The sequence below is a fragment of the Vicugna pacos genome, chromosome 17 (assembly GCF_048564905.1).
Source record: "Vicugna pacos chromosome 17, VicPac4, whole genome shotgun sequence".
Classification (NCBI taxonomy): Eukaryota; Metazoa; Chordata; class Mammalia; order Artiodactyla; family Camelidae; genus Vicugna; species Vicugna pacos.
Window position 1 is genome coordinate 53350435 of NC_133003.1, and position 16784 is coordinate 53367218.

General features: G+C 59.5%; 1 protein-coding gene across 1 annotated transcript in view; it reads left to right on the forward strand.

The window, feature by feature from the left end:
* Window positions 1-3642: 3642 nt before the first annotated feature.
* IQSEC1 (IQ motif and Sec7 domain ArfGEF 1) overlaps window positions 3643-16784 on the forward strand; it is a 284272-nt gene continuing 271130 nt past the window's right edge. The window contains exon 1 of the mRNA XM_072941947.1: window positions 3643-3902. Within this exon, the coding sequence (XP_072798048.1) occupies window positions 3643-3902 (260 nt within the window). The remainder of the gene's footprint in view (window positions 3903-16784) is intronic.

The window sequence follows — 16784 nt, forward strand, 5'->3', positions numbered from 1 at the left end:
TTGAGCATATTTTTGTCTGCTTATTTGCCACCTGTGTGTCTTCTTTGGTAAAATGTCTGTTCAAATCTTTTGCCAATGTTTAATAGGGTTGTTTATCTTGTTGTTAAGTTGGAAGAGTTCTTGAGATAGTGCACACACAAGCCCCTGGTTGAATGTACATTTTGCAAGTATTTTCTCCTGTACGATGGCTTGTCTTTTTTTTTTTCTTCACTCTTAACTCTTTACTAGCTACCATGCATGAATTACAGCCACACAATGTGATGCTCTTTCAGGATGATGGCCTGAATCATAAAACTGCAAGTATGAGATGGACTCTATGCATTTCAGCAGGAAAGTGTGCGCGACAGCCAGTCTCCCTGTTTATCTTTTACGATTCAGTGCCTTCAGGGGCGTGTGGCTTATCTTTTTCTTAGGAGTGTCTTCTGAAGAGCAAAATTTTTTTTATAGCAATGAAGTCCAATGTATTGATTTCTTCTCTTTCAGAGTTGATGCGTTTGGTGTCTTGCTTAAGAAATCTCTGCCAAACTCCAGGCCATTCAGATTTTCCCCTAGAAGTTGTATACATCGAGCTCTCTCTTTTGGGTCTCTGCTCCATTCCCAGTTAATGTTCACAAACGCCGCGAGCTCTGAGTTGAGGCTCCCTCTTTTGCACGTGGATTTCCATCTGCACTGGCAACACTGGTTGACTGTCATGTCCCCCACGAGGCCACCTTGGCATCTTTGTCAAAACAAATTGGCCACGTATGTTTGGGTCTGTTTCTGCACCTTTTCCTGTCCTGTTGACCTTTCTGTCTAGCTGGACATCGGTCCTCCTTGTACCGATGCTTTATAATAAGTCTTGAAATCACCAGTGTGGGTCCTCCGACCTTGCTCCTCTTTTTGGCAATATGAGTGGGGCAGTTTCTGTTAGATGGGTCTTTTCTGCGTGTCGTATCCCAGACCCCTGCTCGTGGAGTACCAGAGTGTCCCCAGTCATCGTGATGATCAAAAATGCCCCTCCCCTTATTTCCAAAAGTCCTGATGGAGTGCAGGATCACCCTCCCCCCACCCTCTAGGAGAAACTTCCTCAGAGGAACAAGACTCAGATGAGCATCAGCAGCACTGGAGGGAAAATAGAGAAGAAATAGAGGAAAATGGAACAAACCCTTCCAGGTTCTGAGGAAACTGATTTTGAACCGAGAATTCTATACCCAGCCAAACTGTCAATCAAGTGTGAAGGCAAAATAAATAACTTCAGACACACAAGGACTCAAAGACCTTCCCACCAGCTGTCTCTGGGAGACTCACTAGAGGATGTGCACAGCAAAATGGAAAACAAACCCAAGAAAGAGAAGACATAGGATCCAGGAAACCATGGACCCAGTCCAGAAGTGTAATGCTGAGAAATCTCTGACGAGAGCCACGTAGCTGGCCGAGGTAGCTGCTGGGCCAGATTACAACAGTGAGTCAGAGAGCGCTCAGAGGAAGGTTTTTAAGGAGAAAAATGAATATCCTACAGCAAATGGTAATATTCCAAAGATCAATGATCTTACTGATACACTGAATGTGGATTAAGAGACGCTTCCAACATGCCTTCCCTTCCCGTCTCCTCCTCCAAATTTTTGCCTCCTTTATTTTCTTTGGAGTGTGTAGCTGCATCTTTTTCCTTCCCCCTGCATTTCAATTCAAACGCCTCTGGCCTTGTGTTTATGTAATGATAGTACTGGAGAAGCCTAATACTGGGTTTTCAGGTTTAGAACCTCTCTCTATAAAGCATGGAGACTTTGACTAGAGTTCCAGAACAGCATATAAATCGCATAAATCACAACACAGTCCAAGGAGCAGAGTGAGACAGAGTGGGGGTGAGGGGAGAGGAGGCCTGCTGCAGGAGGTTTACTGGGCAAGCCCTTGGGCTCAGCACCAGCGGGGGGAGCTGCCCCTCCCCAATCAGCTCCCCCCCCCATAATCCTCACTCACATGTCCCAGGACGTAGGCCTGAATTTCCTTTATTCCTGAACATTTGCAGAGACCCCACATATGTTGCCAGGGTCAGGTCTCCCAAAAAAGTCAAGAGAAGCCAGGGCCATAGCCCTGTTGGGGGGGCTCCTGGTGTCTTTATAAAATGAGGAAATAGACTAGGGTTGCAGAGATGTTGGTGTATTTTCAATGTATAAACTGAAATGAGAAACACTTTACACACATGGGCAGGATGTCATATAATCGTGCCTTTCACAAAATAATTACGGGATTGATAAAAATATCAATTTCTGGAGCATCATAAGGAGCCTAGAATGAGGGGGAAGTTTAAAGGTGACTGCTAAGAGTTTTCGCTCAGGCTGCTGTGTGTATAACCTCATCTGAAGGAAAAGTGCTCGGTGGATTTGAGGACCCCAAATAGCCCCACTGTCATTCTGTCCCTCTCCATAGGCCGTGCCCAGGGGCCCCCCAAGGAGGGCTCAGGTCCCTGGAGGGTCTGGGGTCTCGGCACACAGGGCTCACCCCCTCCTGGACGTAAAGGGACATCAAGAGACGCGGGCATGGGATACCGCGTTCTGTCAAAGCCAGTGTGATGCCAGCTTTAACGAAGGGAGCAACAAAATGTGCTTTATTACAGTTTATAAATCTATGAGATGTAGCTAAAGCTTTCCCCAGAGGTAAATTTATAGCCTTAAAATACACTTGCCAGAAAACAAGAAACAATGGAAATAACTGAATTCTTCCATAACGTAGAAAAATAACGTTTAGCCCTAAAGACATTAAAAGTGTGAAAACGACAATGGTTTTTAAAAGTCAAGACTTAGAAAACACGGCTGCTGAGGAAGTCGAGGCCCAGAGGCAAAAAAACCTGCTGAACTTGTCCAGGCCAGCGTTGCGGTGGGTCCGCGGCCTGCAGGCCATCGCACCAGGCCCCGGGAGCGCGCGGAGGGCCCAGGCCCGGCCTCGGCGGCTGGTCCGCATCGGCCTCGCGGGGTCGTCGGCGCCCCCGACCGCTTAGAGCGCGGCCGGGACAGGCCAGGAAGGTGTCTTGCTTGTGCAACACAAGGAACCCTGCGCTTTCGGAGACTTACATCAAAAAAGATGTCACGGCGCTGATGAGTTCATGAGTTCTTTTCCTGCTCACACGCCAGTCGTCGGCTGATAGTATGAGTTGGAAGTTTTAGTCTGCCGAATTGCTGCTTTGTGAAATTTGGGCATCAGCGCGGCCGGGGCGGCGGTGCGGAGGCGCGATTCGCACCCGGGTGGCGGCGCGCGGGTTGCGGGGCCGGCAGGCGGCGCCCTCCCTCCGCCGCCGCCGCCGCCTCCCTCCCGACTCCTCCCGCGCCGGCCGCCCCGGGCTCCGGCTCCCGCTCCCCCTCGCGTCGCAGCCGGCACTTTGCAAACTCCTCGCTCGCCCGCCCGCGGCGGCCGCAGCTCCGCGCCCTGCCCGCCCCGCCGCGTCCGTGGGGCCGCGGGCGGCGCGGAGGCGCCGGGGGGCGGGCGCGGGCGGAGGCGGGAGCCGGGCGCCGAGGCGGGGCCGCGCCAGCCCCGCGCGCCGCGCCCCCCGGGCCGAGCCCCGCGCCGCGCCGCGCCGCGCGGAGCCGCCGTCCCCGCCGCGCAGCCATGGCCGCCCCGCCGCCGCCGCCGCCGCCGCCCCGCCGCCGCCCGCTCGCCTGAGGCGGGACCATGGCGAGCGCCGCCGAGCCCCCCGGCCAGGCGGCCGAATACCTGCAGGAGCTGACCCGGATCGTCGCGGCGCAGCAGGAGCTGCTGGCGCGCCGGCGGCGGCGCATCGAGGAGCTGGAGCGCCAAGTGGCGCGGCTGAGCCGCGAGAACGCCGGCCTGCTGGAGCGGCACCGGCGGCACCTGGCCGCGTGCGCCCGCCGCCCCGACCCCGGCCCCGAGCCGCTGGGCGCCATTCCGGAGCTCGGCGGCCACCGAGACAAGTAAGCGGGCACCGGGGGCGGCGGGCGTGTCGGGGGCGCGCGAACTTCTTGGGGGGCCCCACTCCCCTCGGGGCCGGGCTGGGGAGCGCCCCTGCCCGCCAGGAGACTCTGGGCGCCCTGGCGTATCCCCGGCGGGGTCGCGGCCCCGACCTGGGGCTCGGTCTCGGCAGGGACTGAGCTCCCGGGGAAAGGGGCTCCGGGGCGCTGCCCTGCGCTCCCGCCTGCCAGGCTCTCAGCAGCCGGCCGGCTCGGGATTCGGGCTCCCGCGACTCTGGAGCTCGGTTGCGGGGTCGGCCTCGCTACAGGGCGCAGCCCTGGGGCTCTGGGTAGCGGGGCCAGAACTCCTGACCCGGAGACCCGGAAGGGAGGGAGCGCGGCAGGCACGGATCCCGCCCTCGAGGCCGCCTGGGTCACTTGCGGGTCGCATCGCTCCCGAGGGGACTCTGTGCAGCCTCCAGCCCAGGACGCGCCTAGCCCTCTTCCCTCTGGACGCCTTCGTCTCTTCTTCGTGGCTCGGGGTTAATACCCTTCCCGTCTCGTCCCGGGATTACCCGGGGCTATTTCGGTTCAAGGATTAAGCAGGGGACGGGATGGGGCGGGACCGCCCAGCCGTACTGGCCTCGGCTTCCCGGCCGCGCGTTTGCCTCCCGTGGGTCCGAAGTCGCGTGCGCGGCCCCTCTCCGCTGAAGTCCCGGCGCCCATCTGGGGCGGGGCAGGGAGCACCGAGCACCGGCTGGGTTGGGGTTCCTGCGTGCTCTGCACCCTGTCTAACCCCTTGGTCCCCTTGTCTTTGGGACCATCTGGCTCACACTCCATGGACTGCGGCGGAGGGGAAACGTGTGTGTGTGTGTGTGTGTGTTCATCTGGTCATCCCAGATCCCGTGGCTGTGCAGGCTGTGTGTGTGTGTGTGTGTGTGTGTGTGTGTGTGTGTGTGTGTTCATCTGGTCATCCCAGATCCCGTGGCTGTGCAGGCTGTGTGTGTGTGTGTGTGTGTGTGTGTGTGTGTGTGTTCATCTGGTCATCCCAGATCCCGTGGCTGTGCAGGCTGCACTCATGGGGCAGAGGCATCCCGCCTGCCGCCCACTTCTGTGTAGTTCTGTACAGAGCTCCTGGGCTCAGGTGAGGGTGGGGTCAGGGCGTGGGTCAGCCTGGTGGCTCTGCGGTGGCAGGCCAGCGGCGACTTCCCCTTTCTGTTTATCCTGGGAGGGAGGAGTGAGGCGTGCAGTCGCTCCTGGCTGGCGTCACTGAGAAAAAGGAGACCCCTGCCCTATAGGTGCACCCTTGGCTCTTTGGCGCCTCTCAGAACCCCTTCGTCACTCAGCCCCTTCCACAGCAGTCGTGGGTCACCTGGTGTTCATTGCAGGGCGTGAGCCCTTATCCCCCCTCCCCCCCGCAACCCAGGCAAGGACTTAAAGAAGAGCCAGGGGCCCAGGTGAAGTTGTCAGCTGCCCAGGGAGGCAATGCACCAGGGCAGGGACATGTGCCCTGCTTTCCCAGGGAACGGTGACACGCACTGTCAGCAAGTGCCTCACGGCACCATCCTGGGGAGCTGGCTCCTTGTTTCCTTTCAGTCACCCCTGGTGACCAGGTGTGGGTGGGAAGATTCTGAGGCCTGCGTGGGGAACCCCCCCAGTGCCCAGTATGGGCGGTGACCTTGGAGGGACCCGGGGTGCTAATGCAGGACTTGTTCTGTGAGTGTCCAGCTCTGTGTCAGCCTGGCTTTGAGCCCACGATAACACCCCTTTCCAGAGAAACGGCGCCAATGGTTCTCGGTAGAGAGGAGCTTCTCCGACTTAAACGTGCACGCGAGGGCCTGGGGGCCGGGCTAGCACGCAGGTTCTGACCAGTGGGCCTGGGGCGGGCTCGAGTGCCTGTGTTTCTTTCTAACAAGCTCCTGGAGGTGTGGCTGCTGCGGCGTGAGGAGTGGGGCTGTGGGGCCCCTTAGACAGCACTCTGGGCCCGATTTCCCTCATCCGCCTTTGCGGGGAGAGGATGCTGGAGCCAGGGGCACGTGTGTGTTTCCTCGCATCCTGGGGGTTCTGGCCTCTGCAGTGGGGGCTGCCTTTCCAACCTGGATTTGAGGGGTCCCTGCTGATCGGTAGAGCAAGGTGATTTATGCCTAAGGGGCATGGATAACCAGCCCCCCTGAGAGCATCCAGCTTTTATTAAGTGCCTACTGTATGTGGAGCCATTAGTAATGTGCCCGAGACCCAAAAGGGGGTGGAGAAGATGGGAAGGGAATCCACAGCCTTGCACAGAAAAAGGGACGTGGGCAGGTGAACAGGTCCTGGGGCCAGCTCTGCACTGGGCGTGAGCCCTTATCCCCCCTCCCCCCGCAACCCAGGCAAGGACTTAAAGAAGAGCCAGGGGCCCAGGTGAAGTTGTCAGCTGCCCAGGGAGGCAATGCACCAGGGCAGGGACATCTTAGCCTCGGGGGGTTTTAATGCACAAAAACAGGAATGATCATAACTGCCGCCCATGATTTTTCTGAGGATTAAGTGAAGATGATGGGCGAGGAGGAAACCGGTACACAGTAGGTGCTTAATGCATGCCACTTCCCTCCCTTGTCAGTCAGGTCTCATTTCTCGGACCAGCCGAGCACAGGTAGGAGGTGAGTGAACTTCCTGGCAACCTAGGTGAGACCTCTGAGGGCCTGGCGTTCCCCCAGGGGACTTGGGGTGGGGAGAGTGGCACCCTGGAGAAGGACCGTCCAGAAGTTGGGGTGCAGTGGGGGTTGGCCACCTGCAGTTGAGACTGGAACGTCTGTGTGCAGGCTTCCCAAGGCGATGGGCAGTGCAGGGCCCCAGCACTGGGGTGCTTTTTTCCAGAGCTGTGCGCCCACCCCCTGCAGGCAGGGGCCCTTGTGGGCAAGGGTCCGGTGAGCATGTCGGGCGAGGCCAGGCCGGGCTTTTTTCCCGAAGCGGCCTCCTGCTGCTCCAGCCGGAGTCAGGAGCCTGGTCCCGCGGCCCCTGGCAGGGTGCCCCTGCGTGTCCGGCGGGTGCAGTGTCCTCCGGGGGGCGGGTAGGCAGATGCTGCTGGCCAGGCTGGCGCTGGGACGGCGGTGCCCTGTGCGGCCTCCCCCAGGCAGTCCGTGGGAGGGCTTGCTGAACTTGGGGAACCTTTAAGCCCTGAGACCTTTAAACCCTTTCCCGGAAGGTCCTCTTCTGGCCACCGCTGAAAGAGGTCTCCATGAGTCTGCTGTGGGGCACACAGGGGAATAACAGGGAAGAGGCAGGATGCCTTTGGGTGCATGGCGTTACTTAGCTGCTCTCTTCTGACCTCCGAATTCACGTTGGCTGTTCAGGCAGCTACGTCCTAGTGAGCTTTCTAGAACCGCCCCGCCCCCCAGAGGTTCAGGCACGTAATGGGACGTTGCTGAGTGGATGAGGGTGTGGGGAAGGGTGTTGATTAGGCTCCCCGTGTTTTCTTAGAAAGTCGGCTTGAACTTTATCAGCGCTTCTGGTATCAGGGAGCACGCAGTGGCGCCCGGGAAGCAGGACGAGCGCGTCCCGGGCCCGCCCGCAGACGGCCTCCCGGGTGCGCGGCCCTGCGCGGGACTTTGCATTTCATGCAGCTCAGCGCGTGGCCCCAGCGCTCCTGGGAGACGGGAACAGTTGCCTCTCCCATTTGACAGACGTGGAAACTGGAGCTCAGAGAGGGCCTGTGACCAGCTTCGGCCCTCCCGCCTGGCTAGTGGTGGTGGCGGGACTGGGGCTCCGGCGTCTGGTCCTAGGGCCCCTCCTCTCCTCCACCCACCACCTGCCCGTCCCGCTGCCCAGCGGGCAGATAACCGCCGGATCCTGCGTGACTCCCAGCCTCCAGTGGCGGAGGACACCCTGCATGCAGGGTCCCCGTACTGCCTCGTGGCTCTTGTCACCGAGACTGGGCCCTGGGTGGCCGTGTGGAGGGGCTGGGATGGAACGAGAGGCTCCCTGGCAGCCTCTGCTTCTCCAGAGTTTCCCGGCAGAAGTCCGCGCGGCCGGCAGAGCTGCAGACCGGGTCCCGTGGAGCCGCCTCCCGCACGCTCTCGGCGCCCCCAGCCCTCAAGTGCTGTAACATCACTCAGGGAGGACGTTCTTCTGAAGCTCGGAGCTGGTGACTCACTCTGGGGGAGGTTTCCAGTGGCATTCAGTCTCTGTTGACTTTCCAAACAAGCGCTCCTCCAGTCTGTGGTGACATTAACCGTGATGGGGGCGCATCAGTTCGGAGGGAAGCTCAAGGGTGGCCAGTGATGAGGGGGCGGCCAGAATCAGTGACGCGAGCAGCTGTGCGCCAGCGGGTCCTAGCCTGGAGCCTCGGGAAGCACGCCGTTCTTCGGGGCAGCCGCGATGCCCCAGACCCTGGTCCTCAGTCTGAGGTCCTGGACATTTCTGTCCCCTCTCCTCTTCCCCGTGGAGCAGAGGCCGAGAGAGCCTGAGGGGGCTTTTTGGATCTGGGAGGCGGGGTAGGGGCCGAGGGAGAGCCTGTGTTCACATTCTCATTCAGTGATGCTCTGTTCTCGCAGCCAAGACAGAGCCAGTGTCCAGTGCTAGGGAGGACGCCCCCTCCAGGGACGGGCCACAGCCTGCTTGCGGGGGTTGGCCTGCTCGGACACAATGTGCTCAGCTCCGAGGGAGCAGGGTGAGCAGTCGTTTTTTCCAGCAGATGGGGGAGTTGGCAGAAAGATGAGGGCTGTTCCTCTGAAGCTGTCTCCCAGCCGTCTGACAAGCTGCACGAATTCTTCTTTTACAACCCGGAGAATAAATCTCGAAATGCATCTTTATCTTGCTCAGGTGGAGAGAAACGGGAGGCAGTGTGGTGGGTGAGGCGAAGTCGCGATTAGCTCTGGGGTTCGCCTCTGCTCCCCGGGATCAGGCCTCCGAGCCTGCGGGGACCCCCGGGCAGTGCCCGGGAGTGCTTGGACTCGACGGACAGCCCAGGACTTGGGAGTTTGGGGGCGTCTGCGTTTACTGTCAGGGGTGCTGTTTGTCAGTGATTTCGTCTCTGACATGGTTTTGACAGCTGATCTCGTTTTTTTGTTCTTTGCTTTCTGTTTCGTAAGAAAGAGCCATGTTTTGCCTCACTTGGGGAGGGCACCGTTCTGAGCTTGTCAGCGTAAGTGTCACAGAGCAGTGGAAAAAAACAAACCAACCAGCCGGACATTGGGCAGAACTGGGAGGGGGGACGTGGACTGACCTAACTGAAACGGAGCAGGAGCTACAGATGGGGCCACAAGGCGGTCTGGGGCCACACTCTTGGCCTAGAAATTCAGCAGGCCTCGAATCTGCCACCCCCGACCCCGTGCAGGCAAGGCAGCGAGGCCTTTGGAGTGTGAATCCTGCTGCTCCCTAGGGGTGACACGTCGGTGGGATATGCCAGACTGGTTATTACACATGCTAAATGCTTGTCTTTTATTCAGTGAAGAGCTGCAGCCTTGAGTTTTCCAAATGCCTCCCCACACCCCAGCTTCCCTGGCGGCCTGTGGGGACCCTCTGGGCGGCCTCACGCAGGATCCCATCAGCCTTGGCCACCTCCCAGGAGGACAAGTCCCTGGGGCACGTCCCCTGTGTGAGATGGGAAGGCTGCCCTGTTCCCGGAGGTCAGACGTGGGGCTGTGCCGTCCTGGCCCTGCAGGGGGCTGTGACCGGTGGCTTGGGGGAGGGTGTCCTGGAGGAGTGCTTTCCCCAGCATTTTATTCTGAACATTTTCAAACGGGTGGAAAAGTCGAAAGAACTGTGCCAGGCAGAACAACCCCCAGGTTCTACACCGAAGGTTTTGCAGTGTTTATTACACGCCTGTCCATCCGTGAGGGTGTTGGAACCACATCGAGGCAGGAGCTCACACTACGCAGCAGCGCCGAGCATGACCCGGGAGCCGGGCTGGCACCGCGTGCTCGCTGTCTCCTTTTGTGCACTGACTGTTCCTGGGGAGTCACCTCGCCGGCTTCTGGTCCTTGAACTGCAGCTCCCCCGCCGCCTCGACTCGGAAGCACGTGACTTGTGATGGCGACCTGGAAAGGGAAGGTGCCAGGGACACTGGGCCGGGTAGTGGCATGCAGTCCCAGGGCAGAAAGTAGATGGCCACCCTCAGGTGTTCACAGAGGCTTCCTGGTGGAGGTGACATCAAGCTGGGGCTTGAAGAGCAAGAGATAAGAGGATGATGTCAGGCAGGTGAAACAGCACAGGTGGAGGCCCCGAGGCGGGAAGGCAGGCGTGTGTGGGGCTGGGAGGTGCTGTTGGGGTCGTGCCAGGCCTGTGAGTGGGGACGGTGGGCCAGGGAGGCCCAGACAGGCACCGACAGCCTGGGGCACTTGCTCAGAACCCAGACTTGAGCCTCTTGTGGTGGGAGCCGGGTAGACGGGCTCACTCCAACCAAGCTGTGCTTTGTCTGAGACTTGATGTTAAATGCTTGGCTTGGCTTCCTGGAGGAGGCAAGATTCACAAAGGATCAGGACAGAATCCTGTGTTTTGGGCACCTGGACTTAGAATCTTTCATGACGATCAAGCTACAGTCATAATCAAGCCAGTCCTGGTGCCGCGGGCCGACCACCTTCTCCTGAATCTCCGTTGATGTGCCAGCCCTGTGCCCCTTGTGAGCTGCTCTCTGCTCATTTTGCAGACATGAACACTGAGGCTCAGGGAGGTTAAGCAGTTGCTCGCGGTCACCCGGTGGCAGAGGCGGGATTCGCACCCAAGTCTGCCTGCCTCCAGCACCCGTGCAGTTTGCCTGCCGCCGCTCTGCGCTCCGCTCCACACAGTTCGCTGCGTGATGTCGCGCTTGGGGGGATGGTGCCCTGGTCAGCTCACCTAGGCTCTTGGCTTCAGGAACAGGAACTGACTGATGCCCACCCAGGACAGCCCTAGCTTTTCCCTTCGAGTGCCGGGTTTGGCCTGTCTCTCGCTGTGGCCACCTTGGGGAAATTATTTTACCACCAGGAACTTGAGTCCCTTTTTGGAGAAATGGTGGTGGTGGCCCTCATAGGCAGGAGGCGACTCCCAGGCTGTCAGGCACCAGCCGGCCGGGTGGCCCACTTTGAATTGGCCCATTTCCCTCCCGAACACCCGTGAAGTGGGGTTGTAAAGCGCCACCGCCCCCACAGAGGGGCTGCAGGGATACACCCTTCGTGTGTGTGAGCGCGGGGCACCCCTCACTCCGGCCGGCGTTGGTCACCATCCCCGCCTTCTCTGTCGAGAAGAGATGTGGTGTCAGAGAGCAGTCGTGGGACACAGAGGCAGAGGACCAGGGCTTGGCGTTCCTCTCAGTTGTCTGCTCGCCTTCTGCACGCCCACTGTAGCGGACCTTGAATCCAGCCCTTTAGTCCTCAGGTACAGCCTCTTCCTCGGTTGTGGGGACTTAATGCTTTAAAACAGAAGGCTGGCATGGGGTGTGGCTTGGGGGCAGAGCGCGTGCCTAGCATGTGTGAGGTCCTCAGTTCAATCCCCGGCACCTCCACTAAAAAATAAAGAAACGAATAAACCTAGTTATTCTCCCCCCAAAAAAGCTTAAAAACCCTGAGAAGGATGGCTCCCCGCAACGAAGCAGAGGCCTCTGCAATGTCCTTCCCCTCGCCCCCTGCAGCCCACCGCCTGCTCACAGCTCTGCCAAGACCTCTTGGAGGCTCCGCCCCTCCACGGACAGCAGGCCTCAGTTACACACGCAGCTCCCCGTGTGTGAAAGCACTCTGCCTGAAAGGGGCGTCTGCGGTCGCTGCCCAGCCCGCTCTGTCCCCACCCACAGGCTGCTGTGCGCCGGGCCGTGGGCTGAGGGCCCGAGAGACACCTCTGTGCCAGGGCCTCCCCACTGCCCTCTCTCCCTGTCGGACAGAAGGCCCTGCGGGGCTGCAGCGAGGACCAGGCTGGATACTGGGAGGGGAGGCGTTCTGAAGGTCTTTGCTGTCGTGTGAATGAATGTTTCCTCACCCAGAGATGGGGCGTGAGGGGTTGTTATTACCTCCCTTGTCGTGATGAGCAACAGTACCTGTGGCTGACTTGTTCACTGCGAACACTTGCTACAGCTCTGTGGGGTTGGTACCATCACTCTCCTGGTCGCCCAGATGGGAAACAGAGGCACGGAGAGGTAAGGAGCCGGGGAACACCGTGGCGAGAGTGAGGCGGAGCTCGGCAGTCCCCCCCAGAGCTGTCACCTAGACACTTTAGAGGACCCTTTACCTTGCAGCCCATTGTTTACAGGGAATGCACCCTGTGTCATGTCCTTTTTAACATACTGAGCCTCGTTTTAAGGTCTGACCCATGACCTGTCCTGGAGAGTGTTGTGCGCCTCCTGTGGTTGTCGGGTGGAGGGTCCTCGCGTGTCTGTTTGGTCTGGTTGGCTCACAGTGTTGCTCGCGTCTTGTGTCTCCTGCTGACCTGCCTGCTTGTCCTCTCATCGTGGAAAGTGGGGTTTGATGTCTCCAACTGTTGTTGAATTGTCTGTTTCTCCATTTATTTCTGTCAGGTTCGCTTTGTGTGTTTTGGGCTTTCTGTTGTTTGGTGCATACATGTTTATAATTATCATGTCTTCTTGATGGATTGACCCTTTTTTCATTGTAAAATATCCTTTCTTGTTTCTGGTAACTTTCTGTCATAAGGTCTACTTTGTCTGATTGTAGCCTAGCTCCTCTGGCTCCCTGTCACTTCCTGATGGTGTGAAATACCTTTTTCCATCTTTTTATTTTCAACCTATTTGTGTGTTTGAATCTAAAGTGAGTGTCTTGCAGACAGCATGTGGTTGGATTATGTGGATTTTTTAAAGCCCATTTTGCCAGTCTCTGGCTTTCGGTTGGTGTGTTTAATCTACTTACATTTAGTGTAATTATCGTTCTGGTGGGATTTACGTGTGTGATTCTGTTATTTTCTATTTGTCTTAGATCTTTTTTCTTCCTCCATTCCTCCCTTACTACCTTCTTTTATGTCAAGTAGGTATTTTTCTGGGGCACCGCCTTCATTCTCCTGTTTCTCTTAGTACACAGAGGACCTTTTAGAGTGAAGTAGAACTTGTTCGAGCGTCTCTCTCCTCGCCCTGAGAGAATGACGGCAGGGGTGGGAACTGGACAGTGAGCCCAGAAGTGACAGGCCCCACAGGAGAAAGCTGCTGAACCGGGGGACGGGCCCACGAGTGTGGACCCCAGCAGACGTGGTGGGCTCCAAGGGCCCAGCCCAGAAGCTCCCTTGGGGACAAGGACAGTGAATTATTTGTCTCTGCTGTTTTTATGAGAGGCCCTGCCTCAGGGGAGGTTTTAGTGAGTGTGTGCTGAATGAATGAGGGAGGGCATGAATGACTAAATGTTCTAGGTATCTGTGACTATGTAACTGATTAAAACCTAGAGGCTTAAGGCAAGCTCCCCATTATTGTATCTCAGATTCTGCAGGGCAAGGGTTGACAGGGCTCAGCTGGTTGGGTCTTCTGTTCCCTGTGTTGTCGATGGAAGTTACTCCGTGGTGTTCACAAAGTGGACGGAGTCTGGAGGGTCCAAAGCAACTTGACTCACGTATTTGGGCGCTTGTGGATATGTCTGGAAGGCTGGCACTGTGGACTGGAGTGTGTGCACCTGGCTTCTCCAGCAGGGGGACCTCAGAGGGGGTGGGCCTTTTTACCGGGTGGCCCCGGGATCCCAGAGCCAGCGTTCCAAGACCTGGTGGGAGATTTGAAGCTTCTTCTGGCTCGACCTTGGGACACTTCTGCCATGTCCTGCTGGTCATGCAGACACCGAGGCCAGGTTCGAGGGGAGGGGATCGGGCTCCCCAGTGGAAGGAGGAGCAAAGATTTGCAGCCACTGTCAACCCCCCACCTTCCATGCACTCAGGCCCCTGCGTCCCCACCTAAGGCCACTGAAAGGGTCGCTCCTGGCTGGCCCACAGTGGGGCCCAATGTCTGCCTCTCCCTGCATGGAGTTGGCAGCCTGTCCTGCCCTGGTGGGGTCACTCTCCATGGGGGCCGTGCATCTGAAGGGCATTCTCCTTCCTCAGTCCATCGGGAGCCGACACCGGGGCTGAAAAAGCTTCCCAGCCTCCCACCTGACCAGGGAGCAGGCCAGACCCCCGCCTGGTTACTCAGGGAACGCCTGCCCACTCCTGTCTGCACCCCCCTCACTCTGAGCTGTATTTTTAACTCCTGCCATATGGCGAAGCCACCAAAACACCAGGGGAGGAGAAAGAGGGTCCGGAGGAAATCACCGCTGGTGCCTTTCTGGTAAGTGCAGGGATTCAGAGCGCCACGTCCTCCTTCCTGCCCTCCCAGCATCGGGGGCGTTCTGAGCGGCGTCCCTCCTACCTGGGGGGCAGCCATCCTGCGGGGCTGGGGGGGTCCCTCCGCTTGGCTCCTGCCTGCGGGGGCAGAGCCGTCACATGGGTGGTGGCTGCGGAGGGGGGGTGCTCCGAGCACCCCCCACCTGGTGAGCAAGTGGTGCGCCCTCTTCCTCCTCTCTCTCCGTTCCCCCCTTCTCCTGGGTCCTCTTGGCACAGAGGGGCATTTCCCTGGAGACAGTCTGGCTCAGAAACCTGCCTTGGGGGGTGGGGCTGTTCACGCCGCCGCCGACGCCGCCGACGCCCTGACGCCGACGACGCCGAAGCCCTGACGCCGCCGAAGCCCTGACGCCGCCAACGCCACCGACGACGCCGAAGCCCTGACGCCGCCGACGACGCTGACGCCGCAGACGCCGACGCCGCCGACGCCCTGACGCCGACGACGCCGAAGCCCTGACGCCGCCGAAGCCCTGACGCCGCCAACGCCGCCGACGCCGCCGACGACGCCGAAGCCCTGACGCCGCAGACGACGCTGACGCCGACGCCGACGCCCTGACGCCGCCGACGCATGCGGTCTTCGCGCCCCGCGCCTTTGCGCGGGCTCTTCCCTCTGCCTCGAGCGCCCCGCCGCCTCCTCCGTTCCGGCCTCTGGAAAGCCCGCATGTCCTGTAAGGACCGGCCCTCCCCGCGGGCCTTTCCATGACTTCGGTACACGTTACAGTGGCTCCAGCCCTAATGTCTGTGCTGCGGCCCTGGGCCCCCGGGGGCCGCCCGCCTGACTCCCGGTGACGACGCCCTGCCCGGGTGCCTGCCCCCCGCCTCCGCGGGGCGGGGGCACAGACCCCGCCTCCCTTCGGAAGGGTGCTCTCCAGCAAACTGCTCTGTTTATAAGGAGGTGTCTTCAGGAGGTCCCCGCCTGTCACGTGGACAAGCCCAGGGTGTGCGGCCTGGAGTGTGCACGCCCCCGGGGGCGAACGATACCCCCGCCTGAGGTACAGGGGAAAACGTGGGAACTTCTGTTCCTGTTGCTCATTTAATTTCATCCTTCAGTGGGTTTTTTTTGGATTCTTCTGTGACATGCGTGACATTAGTGCAGTTGTGCCTGCACGTGATTAGCGAGTCTGCAGGGACAGGAGGATTGTGCGGGTGTGCGCCCACAGACTCGGGGGATTGTGTGGGTGTGTGCCCGCGGGCTCTCCCGGCAGGGGAGACTCATCTGGAGCCTAGTGGCCGGCGTCCTGGACCGCGGCCGGTCTGTCACTGCTTTCCCCTGGGAGGCAGCTACTTCAGTGACATGGGCCGAATGGGTGTGTGTTGAGCACCAGCTGGGTGCCAGCCAATCCCTCCTGTAACCTGAGTGGCCCCGCTGTGCAGAGGAGGAAAGGGGCACTCAGAGGGGTGAAGCATCTTGCTTGGGGTTGCACGGCTCGTGAGCGGCAGGGCCAGGTGTGACCTGGCCTTGTGACCCCAAAGCTGTGGTGGGAGCTGTTTCTCTGGCCTCTGGGAAAGGGGTCCTGCTGGCAGTGTCTGGGTGAGGCATGCAAAGGCCCCTTCCCCACAGAGGGGACTCGTCCTTCGTCCCCCAGAAACCTGAAAACCCTGGCCAGGAGGAGAGGACGAGGGTGGACCTGGAGGCAGTGGCCGAGCGGGACTGCCGTCTTGTTTAGGAAACAAGCTGCCTTTGGGCCCCGAGGGTGAGGGCGGCAAGGAGAGGTGCTGATTCTTCACCATCTTCCCCAGTTTTCATTCACTAGATGCCAGAAGTCCCGCCCACCACCCGTGGGAGGGGCCCAGAGGGATGGCAAAGGCAGCTTTGTCTTGTCCGCACATCGGCCCACCTCCTCTGCAGGGACTGTTCTTGGTGTAGAAGGTGGTGTCTCTGGTTTCTCCCCTAAACCGCCCCTTCACACCCAATCCAGCCAGCGTGTACGGGCCGGGCTGCGTTCTGTGTGGACGTGCGCAGGGTAGGCTGTTGGGGTTGCAGGGAGGTGCCCGGGCTGGTGGAGAGGCAGGTGCCCTGGCCTCTCCCCTGTGCAGGGGGCGGCGAGGAGCCTCCCTGGGCCGGGGAGGAAGGCGGGTGCCAGGAGACGGGGAACCCCAGGTGGGCACACCCCCCCTTTCCCACTGCCCTCGGGGCTCCACGTCCTGGGTTCTGTCTGTGTCCCTCTAGGAGGGGCTGGCTTTTGATTTTTTTCTCAAGGTAACAGCTTCAGCAGAAGCTCGCAGTTTTTCTCCCTGAATGGCTGTCTTTGCTTTAATTTGATTGAAGCGGACTGCTCCCTCCCCACATGTGTGCTGGTGGCTGCCCCTCTGTGCATGGGCCAGGCCGCCCTGAGCCCCTGGTTCAATGAGAAGGACCCCAGCTAGGGGGTCTGGGCCTCCGGGACCCGTGGGCTCAGCCTGGCCCGGCTGCCCCGCAGGCGGAGGTTGGCTTTCTGCCTTTCGGTGGGCTCAACCTATGCCACGCCCTGGGGTACTTTCCACAGCTGAGACGCCTCCAGGGCAGCTGTCTCGGGCTGCCCCATCCCATGGGGAGGTCGAGGGCCATGGGGCCTCTCATGCCCCAACTTGCCATGCACAATTTGGGCCATAAAAATTACTGAGGCAGGAGCATGTGGGCCTGGGTTTGGGCCCTGGCCCTGTCCTCGCAGGCTGGGCGGT